This window comes from Engraulis encrasicolus, chromosome 3 (assembly GCF_034702125.1).
Source record: "Engraulis encrasicolus isolate BLACKSEA-1 chromosome 3, IST_EnEncr_1.0, whole genome shotgun sequence".
Taxonomy (NCBI): domain Eukaryota; kingdom Metazoa; phylum Chordata; class Actinopteri; order Clupeiformes; family Engraulidae; genus Engraulis; species Engraulis encrasicolus.
In genome coordinates this window covers 43,110,215-43,127,048 of record NC_085859.1, presented here as the reverse complement: position 1 = coordinate 43,127,048, position 16,834 = coordinate 43,110,215, and the positions used below count along the sequence as shown (strand labels likewise).

General features: G+C 40.8%; 2 protein-coding genes across 2 annotated transcripts; one reads left to right on the top strand and one right to left on the bottom strand.

The window, feature by feature from the left end:
* The first annotated feature begins 2,099 nt into the window (after window positions 1-2,099).
* Window positions 2,100-8,481, top strand: LOC134446177 (rano class II histocompatibility antigen, A beta chain-like). Its single transcript, XM_063195483.1, has 6 exons — window positions 2,100-2,168; window positions 5,771-6,052; window positions 7,123-7,404; window positions 7,605-7,718; window positions 8,144-8,170; window positions 8,295-8,481. Exons 1-5 carry the CDS (start codon window positions 2,108-2,110, stop codon window positions 8,167-8,169), a joined length of 765 nt encoding a protein of 254 aa, XP_063051553.1. The 5' UTR covers window positions 2,100-2,107; the 3' UTR covers window position 8,170; window positions 8,295-8,481.
* Window positions 8,482-10,236: 1,755 nt separating this feature from the next.
* LOC134446176 (rano class II histocompatibility antigen, A beta chain-like) lies at window positions 10,237-14,927 on the bottom strand. The gene is made up of 5 exons (XM_063195482.1): window positions 14,868-14,927; window positions 14,337-14,606; window positions 11,255-11,536; window positions 10,772-10,885; window positions 10,237-10,484 (listed from the first exon to the last, which is right to left on the bottom strand). Exons 2-5 carry the CDS (start codon window positions 14,593-14,595, stop codon window positions 10,411-10,413), a joined length of 729 nt encoding a protein of 242 aa, XP_063051552.1. The 5' UTR covers window positions 14,596-14,606; window positions 14,868-14,927; the 3' UTR covers window positions 10,237-10,410.
* Window positions 14,928-16,834: the final 1,907 nt, after the last annotated feature.

Here is a 16,834-nt window from a genome sequence, read left to right as displayed (position 1 = left end):
CAGAGTCACCTCTGTGCTAAAACAACTGTAGCCTTAAGCTACAATGGGGGGCTGCTACTACCCGCCCTGTGCAAAACAACTGAAGCCATAAGCTTCACCGGCTCAACTTCTCCATACTATACACTGCCCGCAGCCTTAAGCTACACGGGATCCATTTCTTCAAGCTCCGACAGACATTGCAGCCTTAGCTACAAACAGAGCAACATGCTCTGGGTAAAACATTTTGGGAAGTTTTCCTCTTCCTTTTATCTGTCATGTGGTTCAGGCTTCCTGTTACAGAAAACCAGGGTCAGGTTAGTATCAGTGCTCCCTCCACTGGGAGGGAGTGTATATGTGTGCGCTAATGAGTGCATGTGTGTTCATTAACGCGTGTAGGCTACATGTGTGGACATAAAAACAGCAAAACAGTAGGCATAAGGCGCAACACCCGGTCACATTTACACCATTGTACATTATCATTTTGTTTTATTTTTTATTTTACTTTTGCATATTGTAACCTACTTGCATTTCATATGTCTGTGAGTGTCTATCAGCTTGCTACTGAGGATTAATTGACAGTCTGTGAAATATTTACTCTATAATACAGTTTGTGAATTGAGTGTAAAAAACAGATTCTAATCTTTATCATTTTGATATTATACTTTTAAATACTCTGGTTAACCAAAGAGCTTGAAAATAAAGGGCAAAATGGTTTAATTAAAATAAATCAAAGTTTGTCATGCTCTCATGAATACAAATCGCACAGCCTGTGAGAAAAGAAAAGGGTTAATTTTTTAAACAAAAAACTAGGCTAGTAAACCTCTATTACCTGTCATAGAAGTTTTCCATGTGCGTTACGCCCGAAAAAGGGGGAAAACATTGGGGGAAAAGGCAATGCAATCACAAAGAATCAACGAAAGACAAGGACCTGTAGACTAGCGTTGTTCACACGCAACATACTGAACACGCGTTGTGTTGCCAGCTGTTCACATAATATAGCCAAATAGCTGCGACTGAAGCATGGACTGTGCTCATTTAGGCTACACGATGCAGCATGTATGTTAATGTGACATTCGGTTTGCTTTCCCCCACAAAGGTGTGTAACGCACATTGACAAGCAAAGTACCCAGATGGCCGTTCATGCGTATAGGGGGTGATGGCAGTGGTAATCTCTCCTGTCATCAGCCATCTAATAGATCTGTTCCCTCCGTCCTTCAGCTTGACCAATTTACTTAAAGACGCCACTTTGAATTGTGCATGTCTGTGTGGTATATGGTTCAGGTCTGGGCCCACCGGGGGCAGGCAGGGATCTCCAGAGACTGCGGTTTGCGGAATTTTGTGTGTTGTATGTGACCAAAACAATCCCTACAACACAACCAAACCCCATGTGAAGTCATAAAGGTATTCAGGAGTCATGAGTCCCAGCCCTTTCTCACAGTCTCAGAAATAAAGGTACCGTGAGGGTACAATTGTGGTCTTTCAGGGGCAAATTCCAGGACAGTGAACAATCTTGCCATGAGAATAGTGCATGGCATGGATTTAAAGCCAAGGCTGATGAGAGGAGTGGAAACATTGAAGACAGCTACAATATGGCCAGTGATTGGCTGTTTGGTGATTGGTGGAGTTTCAGTGCATTGACCACCAGAGGGCATGCATGGGGTGGAATGTGCAGGGCCACAACAGTGTGCAGCATAGATTAAGGCTGGAGAGTGACACACACACACACACACACACACACACACACACACACACACACACACACACACACACACACACACACACACACACACACACACACCCTGTCACTTCTTCACTGTCACTAGTGTGTACCTCTTTCACTGTCACTTAGTGTGTACACAATACACACTAATACACAATACACACACACACACACACACACACACACACACACACACACACACACACACACACACACACACACACACACACACACACACACTCACACACACACACTCATGTTTCGTTTTGAATTTCAGTCCATTCAAAACGCAGACTGCATAGGAACAACTGATGCAATGCCATAATGCTTTACACTGATTGGTCCATTTCTACATGTGCTCCTCTCAATACTGTTTGTCTTCCTCTGTGTCTTTCAGATTGCTGCAGGATGTCACTAACACAGCTTTTCATTTGTGTGGGGATCACCTTTTCAACTCTTTTAGCAGCAGGTAAGCTCAATTCAACTTCTTCAAGTAGGCCTATACACATACACATTATTCTATTCTATGTTATATAATACTTTATACCACGGCAGTCTGGAATCTCCCATTGTGACGCGCTAAATTGGGTATTGATTAACTGTCTATATATGCACACCTGAAGTAGTCCCACTATTATGTATTAATGAACTAAAGGTTACGTCTGGATCCCTGGTTCTCTGAGGGAGATGAGTGAGACATCTCACTATGGGATACGCCTCTCTGCATGACCATTTGCCGAATCTCTCTTCAATCATGCTGTCCCTAGGCCAATGAGCCCAGTTACATGCCGTGCCCAGTGGCACATAACCAACATGCATAAATCATCCCCGTTATTCTGAGCCAACCATCTCTCTCTGAGCCCATGTGGCATTGGGGTTACAGAAACCGAAGTAGCCACCTTATTATGCCTTTCCCCAGGCCTGAGGATAAGGCATCTTTGTCAGCGTGTTGATATGTGGTGCTTCACACTCTCCAAATGCCCTCAGGGGTTATAGTGTTCAGAATGCACAAGTTCTTAACACTATTTGAGAGCATGTCATCTGAATCAGTTTCAGCGAATGCTCGCTCTCTCTGATTACAGTTGTAACCCCACTGATCTTGCTGACATGCCCTGGCAGATAGGCTGGTGTAAAGTTCTCTTCTTTCCTTGTCCGTGTCAAAAAGAGTCTCAGTTCATTTCATGCTAATTAGAGACAAGCTGTCCAGATCGCAACTGATCCTGTCGTCCGAGCATGAGGGGCCTATCGAGATAGAATCCTGCAGTATTCCACGTGCTCTGACTGTCTCAAATCTTCGTGAGTGAATCAGCAGAAAATGTTCGACTACGGGCGTGAAAAAGTTTTTCGAACAAAGTAACAAGAAGACATGAAAGATACTCGGTCAGAGTATCAAGACTCTGTCGACTAGGTGGAGATACCTATGAAAACAAAGGACATGATAATTGACTTTAGGAAGCATTCACAGACGCCGAAGCCCACAGAAATAAATGGCCAGGCAGTGGAGACTGTGGACAAATCAGATATCTCGGAACAGTCATTGATAATAAGCTCACCTTTAAACTAGGTGGAGATACCTATGAAAACAAAGGACATGATAATTGACTTTAGGAAGCATTCACAGACGCCGAAGCCCACGGAAATAAATGGCCAGGCAGTGGAGACTGTGGACAAATACAAATATCTCGGAACAGTCATTGATAATAAGCTCACCTTTAAGGCAAATTGTGAAGCTGTTTTTAAAGGGACATTCCACGCATTTGCATTAGGCTTTCCATTGCTAGACACCCAGTCATACTTTTGAATGGTCATGCAACACTCTCTCAATTCCCCCTGAGACAGGAGAAATCCGTATTCACCTCTTAACACTTCCTCCTACAATGATGTAAAAATCGTCATTTTGCATCATTGTAGGAGGAAGTGAAAGAGAGGTGGATTTCTGTTGAGACTAAGCCTTTCCCCACCCTTTCAACCCCGCCCAGAGGGGGTTGGACCTAATGCTCTAACAGACCTATCACAGATCAGTGGGCTCGTTCGTGATGACGCAGTACGATTTTTGCTAGGCAGTGGGCATGCGCACTTTGCCCGTTTGATGCATTGTGGTTAGAAAATTCTAGAAAGGCATTTTGGATTCATACTCTAAATTCAGTGGAGTCTCATGGCATAAATGAGGAACTCAATATGTCTTGCTTTCTGTAACAAATTGCTCCAGCATCGCGGCTCTGGTCTTGTAATAATTGTAGCTGTGGTTTTATTGACAATGTTCTTTGTGTATTGTTTTTTCGCTTTTTTGTTTTGTTTTGGAAGTTGGCAAGCTATCTAATTGTCTACAATTAGGGGGTGGGGTCAATTACCTGCAATGAGATGAGACCAAGTTTTAGCCAAACCAAGTGGGATCACCTGTGAATGTTAAGTCTTAAAATGTGTGTTTCTCTCTTGCTATCATTTGACTCTGTGATGCACCTGTGATGCACCTGCAAGCAGGGTTGCCAGATGAGGCTGATGATTTCCAGCCCTAAAAATGGTCAAAACCCGCCTAGAAGCTCAAAATCCCGCCCAATTCTATTGATTTCTATGGCTAAAATTGGGCAGGTTTTTCTGCTAAATGCCATTTTTACCTGCACACGGCTATCCTAAGCAGCCCAATGGGGCAGGAAACAGCCCAATCTGGCAACACTGCCTGCAAGCTGAGTGAGGGATGATGCGTAGAGTCCCAAATAACTGGGTGAAGCCTGTGAAACTTGAACATGGCAGTGCATTATGGGGATTGTTGTCACAAATCCACAAGCACTAAAAAGTCATTTTCTGCCTTTTCTCGGCCAAGAAGGCACCAAATTAGAAATTTATACTACTATTCTACTATATTATATGACCCACTTTCAATACATATTCATGTCTCCACCGGTGGAATGCCCCTTTAAGAAGGCCAACAAGCATCTGTACTGTCTGACAAAATTGTCTTACTTTCACATTGACCGAACCTTATGGACTCTTTTTTATATCCTGCTTTTATTGAATCTATTTTATCCTTCTGCCTGGCATGCTGGTTCAACAACCTGTCCCTTAAAAACAAAAACTCCCTCAACCAAGTGGTCAAGCGGTCCAGCAGGCTCATTGGAGAGCCACAGCTTAGCCCTGAAGCCCTCTACAACAGATAGTTGCTGAGGATGGCTGAGTCAATCTTAGAAGATGTTTCCCACCCAATATATAGGGAATTCCAGCTCCTGCCATCCGGTCACAGATACAGCCAAACCGCCAGCAAAACAAAATGCTTCAGAGGAAGCTTTGTCCCCTCTGCCATTAGAGAAATAAACAATATAGCCTCTAAACATAGACAGTGATTGAAGATTTTATTTTTATTTTATCATGTTTTTATTGTTTTACCATATTTATATTTTCTTATGTATGTATATCATTTAATGTATAAAGGTCCTATAGGCCTAGATAAGATACCATTTTTGTCACTATGTGACTCCATGTCCCTTCAATAGGATGCACAACTTTTTGGTATCCTGAAAAGGTGTGGAATGCTTGTATAAGTGTGTCCTAAATGTTTAAGATGTTCTGTCTTGTATGTGTGGAGATCACTTGTCTGCAAACCAAATCTACCTTTGGGTACTAATAATGTTATCTAATCTAATCTAATACCTGTTCTGGATGCCTGGAAACGGCTTTACTAGCTCGTTTGGTGGACAGTTAAGTTGCAGGACCTGGCAACGTCATGGGCAAAAAGAGATCAGAATAACGGAAATGAGCTATGCGTGGTGGTTATGTGCGAATGGTCACGCAGAGAGGCGTATCCCATAGTGAGATGTCGAACGATCTGACCGAAAGAGAACATTGTAATTAACAGCAACTCAATATGAAGCTAACCAGTATTTTCCATGTTTAAAGACATGCGTTAGGCTAGTATTCTGAATTTATATTGCAGTAAATGTATCAATATATTGAGCTTTTCTTTGTAGGCCTATAACAAGGCTCTACATATAGGTAATCAGGCTTTATTACGCAAATTATGTAAAACACAAACACATTATGAATGCAGTTTGATTGCCAATGTTTTTTTATCTGCAGATGGATTTGATGGATACTACACCTATCGTGTGCGCCAGTGTCGCTTCAGCTCCTGGGACCTGAGTGACTTGGAGTATATTGACACGTACTGGTTCAACAAGGCTCCTGTCGTAACGTTCAACAACACAGTGGGGAAGTATGTGGGGTTCACTGAGTTTGGAGTGTATCATGCAGAGCAATGGAACAACGACACAGAAGAGTTGGAGATCGAAAGGGCTCAGAAGGACATAATCTGCCAGTATAATGTCCAGAATGACATTACTTACATTCTGACAAAGTCAGGTGAGGAAAGAATCACTCATTGTTTGATGTAAATAATACGGCAAGGCAACGCTAACGTGTTAACAGTGCGTTAACAGTCTGTTAACTATTGAGGTCATTATTGCCCGACAATTTTGTTAACACTTAACGCGGCAGGGTTTTTTTGTGTGTTTTTTTTTTGTCTTTCATTCTCTTCTATTTTAAAAGTCTAAGCGCGCTTATATTACTACTTCAAGCGACAGAGAAAAAGACATCAGGGTCTCGAAAAGTAGGCAAAATAAAATAGGCCTACAGAGCAACGTCAACTTCTGAATGAACATTTTTGGTAGCCTACAAAGTTCTATCGCCTGTTGCCTGTATAAGTGACAAGTTTTTTGTTTCTTGTAGGCTCATGTGGACTGTCTTTATTTCAGTTTCTAATATTTCAGTTTCGGTTCAATCTTAAATAGTTTAATAATTTCATGCAATAATTTGTTTCATTAGGCCTACATTGAATAATACTGTAGCTATAATTTAGTCTTGCCTAGATTGGCAAATACATTTCCATTTCGAGATTATACTACATAGCCTACAGTACATATGCAAATTATGATTATGATGATATAGATTTTTGATTCAAACCCGAGCAATATGTAGACAATGTGAATTGTATAACATTGACAAGTATGAATTGCATAAATATTTTAGGGAATTTTATAAATATTGTGTGAATAATATAATTTCACAAAAATTAAGCACTATTGAGTATACACAGCCTGTTAACAAGTAACAGCATATCATGTGTAACAATTTTCCACAATCAGAATGAATATCTAGGTGTGTAGAAAATACTGGCCCGTTTTGCCAGTTATTTTACATGTACAGTACATTGTTCCATAGAAGAAAATCCCACAATCTCAAAGTGAATGTAATTTAAAAAGTTGCTTCATTTAACATTTTGTGAGGCTCCCTGTGCTTAAATACTAAATGATACGATCTACAAGTCTACATTTGAAGCATCATATGGTAATATCAGAATTTTAATACAATTACAAAATATTTATTTTGTCATGCTGTATTAAAGCCATGATGCCTATGATTACGTCTTACAGTTAAGCCCAAGGTGACTCTAAGACTGGGGAAGCCCTCCATTGGAGATAAGCCTGGTCTCCTGATGTGCAGTGCCTATGACTATTACCCCAAGATGATCAAGATGGCCTGGTACAAAGATGGCAAGGAGGTGACTGGCAGTGTGATATCCACGGAGGAGCTGGCGGATGGGGACTGGTACTACCAGATCCACTCCCACCTGGAGTTCACCCCCAAAGCTGGAGAGAAGGTCACCTGTGAGGTGCACCACACCAGCCTCAAGGAGCCTTTTGTGGCCCATTGGGGTGAGGACAATCATCATCATCACTCTTTCATACATATATATAAATATGCACGCGCACACACGCACACACACACACAAACATACACACACACACACACACACACACACACACACACACACACACACACACACACACACACACACACACACACACAGAGTACGCAAATATAAATAGCCAAATATGCCTGAATGTTCCCCCAGACTCCTCCATGCCTGAGCCTGAGAGGAATAAGATTGCCATTGGGGCAGCAGGCCTGGTGCTGGGGTTCGTCGTCACTGCTGCTGGCTTCATCAACTACAAGAGGAAGTCTAGAGGTATGTGGTGTTACTGTAGTGTTAGAGTGTAGCTCTGTGTAGTGTTATGATGTAGAAGTGTGTAGTGTTACTGTAGTGTAATGTAGAAGTGTGTAGTGTCAGAGTCTAGCGCTGTGTAGTGTGTGTAATGTTGTAGTGTAGATGTGTGTAGTGAGTGTAGTGCCAGAGTGTTACAGATGAGTTTGTAGGTTTTAATGGGTTAAAATGCTCATTACATTTTAGAAGTTCCTTTAAGAAACTTCTGTTTGCCACCAGGAGGGAACCCTGAAAAGTTCCCAGCACCTTACGTGTAGTGACAAATTAGTCCTCGGAAGAACCTGGAAGTTCTTGGAAGAAATATTAAAAAATAATAACAGTATCAGATTGTATTGTGTGACCAAGGAGTTTGGAGTCATTATATGTTTTTCATTGTTTATTTTTGACAGTGCGGATATTGGTTCCTTCTTCTTAGAGTAAGTCTACCATTGATGTCAAACAAACACTTTTCTTCAAAAACTTTTACGATAAGCTTTGGGATACAGGGAGGACTCTGTTGTCATCCATATGCCTTTTAATTTTGTGTTTGTTTGTTTACAGCCAAGTCCCTGCATGCTCAACATCGATCAAGACCTTATCAACAAATTAGTAATGGAATACGGTTCAATTTGACAACTGTTTCTGTTGCCTTTTTCCTAACCATTTGTATGTTAGTAAATATATCCCCATAGAAACATTGCTGTAATTGCGGGTGTATACAAAGTAAATTGGGATTTGAAATAAAAACTTTTATATTACCTCCCGTTTGTAAAATCCACTATGCCTAAGAATGATACATTCATAGTACGTAATACAATCCTTAAAGGGACACTGTGTGATATTTTTTGTTATTTCCAGAATTCATGCTACCCATTCACTAATGTTACCTTTTTCATGAATACTTACCACCAGCATCAAATTCTAAGTATTCATTATGACAGGAAAAATTGCAAAAATGAAAAGGGGGATCTTCTCCATGGTCACCCATTTTGAATTTCCAAAAATAGCAAATTTTAGCTGCAAAAATGATTGTACTTGGACCATACTAGAAAATATTTGTTTATTACTTAGTAAACTTTCATGTAAAGATCAAATTTGGCAATAGGCAGCACAGTTTCAATGAGCAGCATAGTTGCAGTACCTTTTTTGACCATTTCGTGCACAGTGTCCCTTTAATAAATAAATAAATAAATGCTTAGAATAACTAACACTAGTTTGACATGTTCTAGTGATGTGAATAACACTTTTAAACAATTTTAATATGTTTAAAACTATTTTAACATGTTTAAGGCAATGTCACAATGTCATTTGGGCCCAGGGTTTTGCAATGTGACCGCCCCCTCTTGGGTGTGGCCTGAAGCAATTGCCTGGTTGACCCGCCCCTAGAACAGACCCTGTTGACACCCACTCCTGAAACATACACTGCACTGCACTGCACTTTTATTAAACTATTTAAGTATATTGTGTTGTTAGTGTCTCTCTTCATATTGCAACCTGGAAAGGGCCTCTATGCTGAGTAGGCTGGCTATCTGTGCTCTTTTAATTAATTAAGTGTTAATGGAAATTATATTGTGAAATGTACAGCCAAGAAGAATATGAAAAAAGGAAAATGGTGCATAAAGTGAAACATGGTAGGGATACAGCTCTTATGAGGAGCTGCATACATGCTGCAGGTGTTTGAGGGCTTTTATCATTGATTAAATCATGAAGTTAAACATGTATTGCTCTACGAATATATGTCACCATCTCTCATTGACCTTCATTGTTTTTCATTGTGTTGCTTTCCATGATTACAATGACCCTAGACATACACCTAAGGCCAAAGTTGATTTTTTTAAGAGGTGAGAGTGATTAATTGAATAAGTACGACACCCGATCTGCGTATTTGAAGTGTTTTGATGTGACTTATCTGCTCATTTTCACATTATGTTCGATAGGCGACAAAACTTTTGTCTTGTGAAAATCTGCCCTGTGTGTGTTCATTAAAGGGTCAATCTTTCTTTGGTGCATGAAATTTATTTTTGTACATACATTTTCATTTGGGAGGGTTGTAGCTTTCATATGAGTGACTTCTGAAGCCAAGTGATTAATTGAAAGTCAGGTTATTAGCTGTTATTCCAAACAGATGGATAGGCGACAACAATTTTGGAGACGGCTGTATTCTATTTAAACATGGGAAAACAAAAGCATCTACTTCTCCAACTCAATGAAAGCAGCATTTGCTATTTAAAAAACTCCTATGTGAAACAAAATTAAGTTTAAAAAAAAAAAACTCTGTGTGTGTGTGGGGGGGTGATATTATATTCAGTTGTCTTATATTCAGCCAATAAGGCCTACAAAGCATACATGACCATGTTCAGTTATCACATCCATCACATTGACTCCCATATCACTACAGCCTTCTGATATCAAATTCAGCTAAAATAAGGCTAAATTAAAAGCCTCAGCTTGACTCAGTCTTGACTGGATTTTTATTTCTGTCAACACTTCAGGTAGATCTTGCTTGCCATCTAGGCAGAGGTTGGAGATCTCAGGCATAAAAAGGTTGGTGACCACTGGTGCACACTCTATAGTTGACCTACATGTGTGTCTACTGTAAAATACATTGTATCATTACATTGTCACCAAAAATGATCTGAAAACAGGGTTTTAAAGTGTAACATATTGTATGTTTCCTTTAAAGGCGAGTAAGATCACAAGGCAGGTTGTCAGTAGCTAAAGGTGCTGTTGCAATGTGCTCTGCAGTCCACTCTAGACAGGAGAGAATAATGAAATGTTAAAAAATGTCAGAATTACAAGGACAAGTACAGTTTCACACATACAGTAAGCACTCTATCATTACTGATCACTTAGTCAATTAAGTAAGACTGAACACTTACGTCTATGTAAAAAAAACAAATATAAAAATAACAACAAACAACATACGCAGACTCCACTGCATTGTACGTCTTTGTTTTTCTATAGTGAGTTTAAAACACTGTTATACTATATCTTGAAATGCAATTATTTTCTATATTGTGGTAATTTCTGATGCTAACCTTGAGTCTTCTTTCTGTAGTAGAGCAGTCCAGCAGAACAGACCAGCAGTCCCAGCATCAATCCTGCAGCCCCAATCGCCACCTTGGTCCTCTCTGACGAGGCCATGGAGGATTCTAACAGAGAACACACACATACAAACAGGATATAAGATTGCTGGTTATTGTTGTTATTGTGGTCAGGGCTGGATTAATGCACAGGCTAGATATGGTTGCAGCCTAGCCCCCCCACATGCCAGGGGGCCCCCAATTGGCCAAAAAAAAGGGGGGGGGAGGGGATAAACGACTGCATAATTGTGACAAGATGCAGTATTGAAAAATTCCTCTCCACAATTGGCAGACGTGCCATCCTAAACACCTGGCATATGTAATATTGTCCCAAAATTTGCCTTCCGTGGGGGCTTACAGCAACCTGTAGCCTAGGGGCCCCCGGCCACCTTAATCCGGCCCTGATTGTGGTTATCATACAGCTGAACAAGTCCTCACCCCATACAACCTCCAGAGGCTCCTTGAGGCTGGCGTGCTCCACCACACAGGAGATCTTCTCTCCAGCTTTGGGGGTGAACTCCAGGTGGGAGTGGATCTGGTAGTACCAGTCCCCATCCGCCAGCTCCTCCGTGGCTGAGACATCGCTGGTGGCCCTGCGGCCATCCCTGTACCAGGTCACGCGGATCAGCTTTGGGTAGAAGTTGTAGGCACTGCACATCAGCATGGCAGGCTTGTTCCTCTCTGATGACCTCACCAGACTCAGCTTCACATCGGGCTGAGCTGTGGGAAGGGGAGTGGGAGTGTTGTGAAATATCAACACATAGTATATTACTAATATTATTGATGCTAGCATTAACCAATAACCACTTAAATATTGCAATAATATCTAGCAAACAATTGGAAGGGGAGTGGGCAGTGTGGCGAAATATCAGTTTACCAACACATTTAATTTCATACAGTCCAATAACAGCTTAAACAACGAATAGCCTACATTTAATCAAATACTGTCCAATAAAAATGTTTAAACTGAACTGTTGGAATGGGAGTGAAGGGGTAGGGGAGTAGGCATATGGCAATATATTACTTGACCATCATATTTAACTAGAGATGCACCGGATCCTGATTTTTAAGATCCTTTCGGATACCGGATCCACTGCCTAAGATCCTGCCGGATCCGGAACCGGATACCGGATCCTATGAAACGGTTGAAACACATATAGGTTCTTTCCACTAGCCCTGTTAGAACGGGGCTGCGCACTGCTGGGGCGTGGTTTCGTTTTCTTTTTGCATTTACTCCACCCATACACACCCATCATCAGCTCAAACAGGGCTCAAACAGGGGTGATTATAGAATCGAGAAAGACGTGGTTCGAGGCGTGCGGAGCTTAGTTCCACTAGGCTACATGTTGCTGTGTTAGGATTTACCGGCATGTGCAAACACCTATCCCCACCCACGCACTTTAAAAATCAACATCGCTTTTCTGTCGGCAGTTTTTACAGTAAACAGAGAAAATTTGCTCTTATCATGTTCTTTAAAGTAGCCTAACTCCAGTCCTTGGCCAAGGAGTTATATTATTAGCCTATTTTTTACCACCATGCATAATAGGGCACACTAAAATAGCCCTTTTCATTATTGCACATATCTTCATATATGAACCTGCAGAGGGATGGCGAGTTTGCTGTTAAATGTAAAAATGAAAATTTCGAATGAAAAAGACAACTGTGGTTTATTCGAGGGAACAAAGAACACAGCCATGGCAAAAAAGATTTCCTCTCTATCCGGCTGGAGAACGCCATTGTTTACTTGAAGTGGCGACCGCTTAAAGTTAAATAACTTTGGATTTAAAGAACATAAACACGTGCCGTAAAAAGCTAAGAATCTCAGCTTTTGAACAAACGCTAACACATGTCTGTAGGTCTAGGTTAAGGTGATCGCTGGCTGTTCGGGGAAAAAATGACGAGTTAAAAAAAAAAATGGTTGGAAAGCGCTATTTTTTCGCTTGAAGTTATGTAACTTTGGATTGAAAGAACATAAAAACGTTCTGTGAAAACCTGTAAAAAGCTAAGAATCTCAGCTTTCGAACAAGCCCAAACACATGTCTATGGGTCTAAGAGAAGGAGATCGCTGGTTATATTTAGTCCTATATAGGTCCTATTGTTTAGATTAGGGCTTAGATTCACCATGGCGTGAAAACACGGTGTTGTCGCGGCTAGTTGCAGCAGCTGATCATACGGCCCAGTTCTAGTCCCTGTTGTATGGAAATGCGTGCGAGACAGCACCATCGACCCCCCCGTCAAGTTTCATGAATATTTATAAAGCCCACACCGGAACGCGGAACCCAATGGAAAAGAGACTATAGTCACACACGTGGGCCCTTTTTATCACGTTGGCTCAAACTATTTTGACAGAAAAGCCTCGGCTACCGGATCCTGTATCCTGGAACCGGATCCGGATCCCGTGAAAAACCCTATTATCCTGCCGGATCCAGAACCGGATCTTGGATCCGGTGCATCTCTATATTTAACCCTTTAATGCAGAAACTCTGTTATAAGCTAGTTGTTACCAAGATAGTAATAACCAAAAGACTATACAACAATATGCAATAATAACAACTAGGGCCTAGGAAAGTTCAATCAGTGCTGTGAAACAGCAATATACTGTATGTACCATCATTTTCACCTGAGCTGTTACAGTGATAGTGGGAGGGTGATGATCAATATGCAGCCTAGTAGTCAGGGGCGGATCTAGACAGTTTGGGGTCCTAGGCAAAACATAAACATGGGGCCCTCAAATCATTCTTTAAACACGTCACCAACTGTCAAGGAAGGAGTGATTGTGCTTTTTTAGTGTTTTGTATCATATATATCTTCAATTACTTTACATACGTGGCAAATTAAGATCAGGCCTACTTTTTTGTGTGATTATCGTGACTGGTGTGACAGTTTGGGCCCCCCTATGCAGGGCAGATTTGGTTGGGGCCCCAGGCAATTGCTTAGGTTTGCCTAATGGCAAGTCTATGCTAATAGTCTTCTACATTGAGGACATGGCCTTTTTTGTTACAGTAATGAATGGCGGAACAATTGCACACAGGTAATTGCACTGGCAATACTCCTATGTTTCTTGTGTGTACATTCCTGTCCGCACGCACAGCTGAGGATCGCTCTGCAACCTCTGATTGTTTGGTGACTGCTGTCTCTCAAAAAGTGCGCTCACGTGAACGGCTGCTTAGCATTTTGCCTCTCCTCACTGTGTGAATGTTTGTTAAGGAATAGGCCCCCCAAATGGCCTGCCAAGTTTGAAATGGGGCCCCTACCACCAATATGGGAGGGCCCTAAGCCCACCCACCCCCACCCCCATAGTGCCGCCCCTGGCAGTAATACACAGTAATACTCAGTATAGAGTATCAGCAATTCTCAATTTTAGCCTTGAGAGTACTGAGACGTTTTGTTGTATACCATAGTGCTGCACTTCACCTTGTTTTTCATATGACTATGGCAATTCACTGTGATTGAGTGCAAATATTCACAATAAATGACACAATACTCTATACTCTATAGCCTATAATGTTGATGTGCTCACCAACAATGGCGCGATACTCCCGATGCAAACGAGCGTTGATGTTACACAGTCTGTACGAAGTGTTTCTCTGATACTCCATGTGCGCGGCGTTTTCATTTTTCTGTTTTGCCCACTGCATGCCCACATCGAAGTATCCAACATACTCGCTCACTGTGCTGTTATATACCAGAAACTCCATTTTGTTGTAAAAGTAAGACCCGACATAAACCATGTCGGTCAGATTCATTGTGTTGGAGTAGCACCTCATCCATCTGTACATGCAGTAACCATCTGAAATATAAGATATATACTGTGAAGTATTATTTATTTCACAAAATTATGTGCAGTAACTATTTATGTATACATCATATCATATGTTTCTTGTTTAAAAAAAATGTTCACAGTTCACAAGATACAAACTCAAGTTTCGTGTACATACTGTACTGGAAACACCATTCAATTTCTTGCAATCAAGCAAAGTTGTCTGACACAGATACACATACAAATTAAAATACACTTTTTTTCAGTCTTGTTTTGGTTCTTTTTACTTACCTGCTTGACAAATGAGACTTGCCAACAGCCAAAGACAATGACAACACAGTCTTAATTGGAACATGCTCTTCCTCAAACTGAATGAGTTCAAGTGTTTGCAAAGTATTTATCTCATGGCAATGAAGCAACCAGGCAGCATGTCATGTGACTTAAGGAAGTGTAACTGGGAATAGAGAGCTGATCAACTAATAGCTCACAGAAATATAAGTGCCCTTGTTAAAAACCCATTAAAAGTAAAATATCGGTATGGAACATAAATTACAACAGGAATGGGGAGAAAAGGTGGCGATTTTTAATTCTTCACGTTTTCAAGGTAACAAAAAACGCGTCTAATGCCTGGTTGAAAAACAAGATGTCACGTAACTCAAAAAAGTATTGGAGGGGGGAAAAAACCCTGATGTAAAAGCCTAACTCAAAATCAGAAATCTACCTTAACTCCTCAAAATAAAATCATGTGAATCTTCCGGTGACTTACCTAACTCCTTAACTAAAGCCTATCATGCACAAAATTGAAAGAAAATAATCACCAACCACCACCGTTTACAAAAAGTAAAAGATGGAATCCCTCTTCACATACACAGTATAGGCAGAGATTCTTTAAGTATATAGAGATATGCCAATGTAATAGGTTGCTATGGACACCTAACATGACCAGGTTGCGGTCTGCCTAAAGGGCTGTGTCATAATACTCCTGCCATCGAATAGAACAGTCCTTAGGTCTGCCTAGGTCTGCCTAAAGGGGGATTTCCCCCCTCCCCCTTGCAATAATAGAACCCGGAAACAATGGGCCAATGGAACCTCTCTCTCTCTACTCTCTCTGGTATAGGCATCAATATGAGACAATAGCTCCCTCTGGGTCTTTGATATAGTTGCTTTAAAGGTGCACTATGTAATATCTTAACTAGTTTATTTGCAATTCATGATTCCCTTTCACGAATCGTACCTTTTTCACAAATACTTACCACCACCAACAAATTCTAAGTATAGGCTATTTATTATGACTGGGAAAATTGCACATTTCATCCATTGTCTGCCATTTTGAATTTCCAGAAATAGAAATTTTTAGCTGCAAAACTTAATTCAGGGCCTACTTTGGTCATACTAGTAAATATTAGTTTATTACTTAGTAAATATTCACGAAACAATTTAAATTAGTCATAAGCAGCAGATGAACCAGCTTCCAGATGACATAAATAATGCACCCACTATTGACAGCTTTAAATCTAGACTCCAGACAAAGCTGTTCTCAGATGCTTTCCCCTAGCTTAAATTATATATCATTCTTATTTTTATTTTTTACCATATGTTTTTACCATACCTAATGTTATCCTAATATGCTTATCCTAAAATTTAAATGGTCTTTGACTCTAATTTCCTTCTTTCTCTCCTTGTTTCCTTTCTTTTTGCCTTTGTTTTTGAAGCACATTGAGTTGCACCTGTGTATGAAATGCGCTGTACAATTAAACTTGCCTTGCCGTGCCGTGCCTTGCCTTGCAGCAGAGTTGAAATGAGCAGCATGCAATACCTACTCTGGCCTCTACACAGTACACCTTTAACAAATACATTTTTGAACCATCATTGTTCAGATTTGCAATATATGGTGTCAAAAGAGGATATAGTATATCAAGTCCTCTTTTTCATTTATTAATTATATGGGCTGCTTTAATGACTTGTACGATTCACATGGTCTGAAGCTCCGACGTCATTTAGCCCTGTTGCATTACAGCCTAATAAGGATTCTTCTCACCTCACATGTGGCAAACAAAACAGGTGGGTATTGTTCATGTGACTGGGCCACATACTGATTTCCCTTTCTACCTTTGACTTCTCATGGAAGTATAAACTTTACTTGGCCATGGCCCAGATGGCTAAGGCACCAAACTGGTAAACTGGAGACCTGGGTTTAATTCCAGACTGAGGTGATTTCCCAATCCTGACACATTTCTCTCTCCCATTCACTTCCTGTC

Excerpts from the sequence above, each read along its gene's own strand:
- LOC134446177 (XM_063195483.1), top strand. The coding sequence starts at position 2,108 with ATGTCACTAACACAGCTTTTCATTTGTGTGGGGATCACCTTTTCAACT. Across the intron at positions 2,169-5,770 it reads TTCAACTCTTTTAGCAGCAG|ATGGATTTGATGGATACTAC; the intron begins GTAAGCTCAATT and ends TTTTATCTGCAG. Across the intron at positions 7,719-8,143 it reads CTACAAGAGGAAGTCTAGAG|TGCGGATATTGGTTCCTTCT; the intron begins GTATGTGGTGTT and ends TATTTTTGACAG.
- LOC134446176 (XM_063195482.1), bottom strand. The coding sequence starts at position 14,595 with ATGTACAGATGGATGAGGTGCTACTCCAACACAATGAATCTGACCGAC. Across the intron at positions 11,537-14,336 it reads GGAGTATCGCGCCATTGTTG|CTCAGCCCGATGTGAAGCTG; the intron begins GTGAGCACATCA and ends CCCTTCCCACAG. Across the intron at positions 10,485-10,771 it reads CTACAGAAAGAAGACTCAAG|AGTGGACTGCAGAGCACATT; the intron begins GTTAGCATCAGA and ends TCTCCTGTCTAG.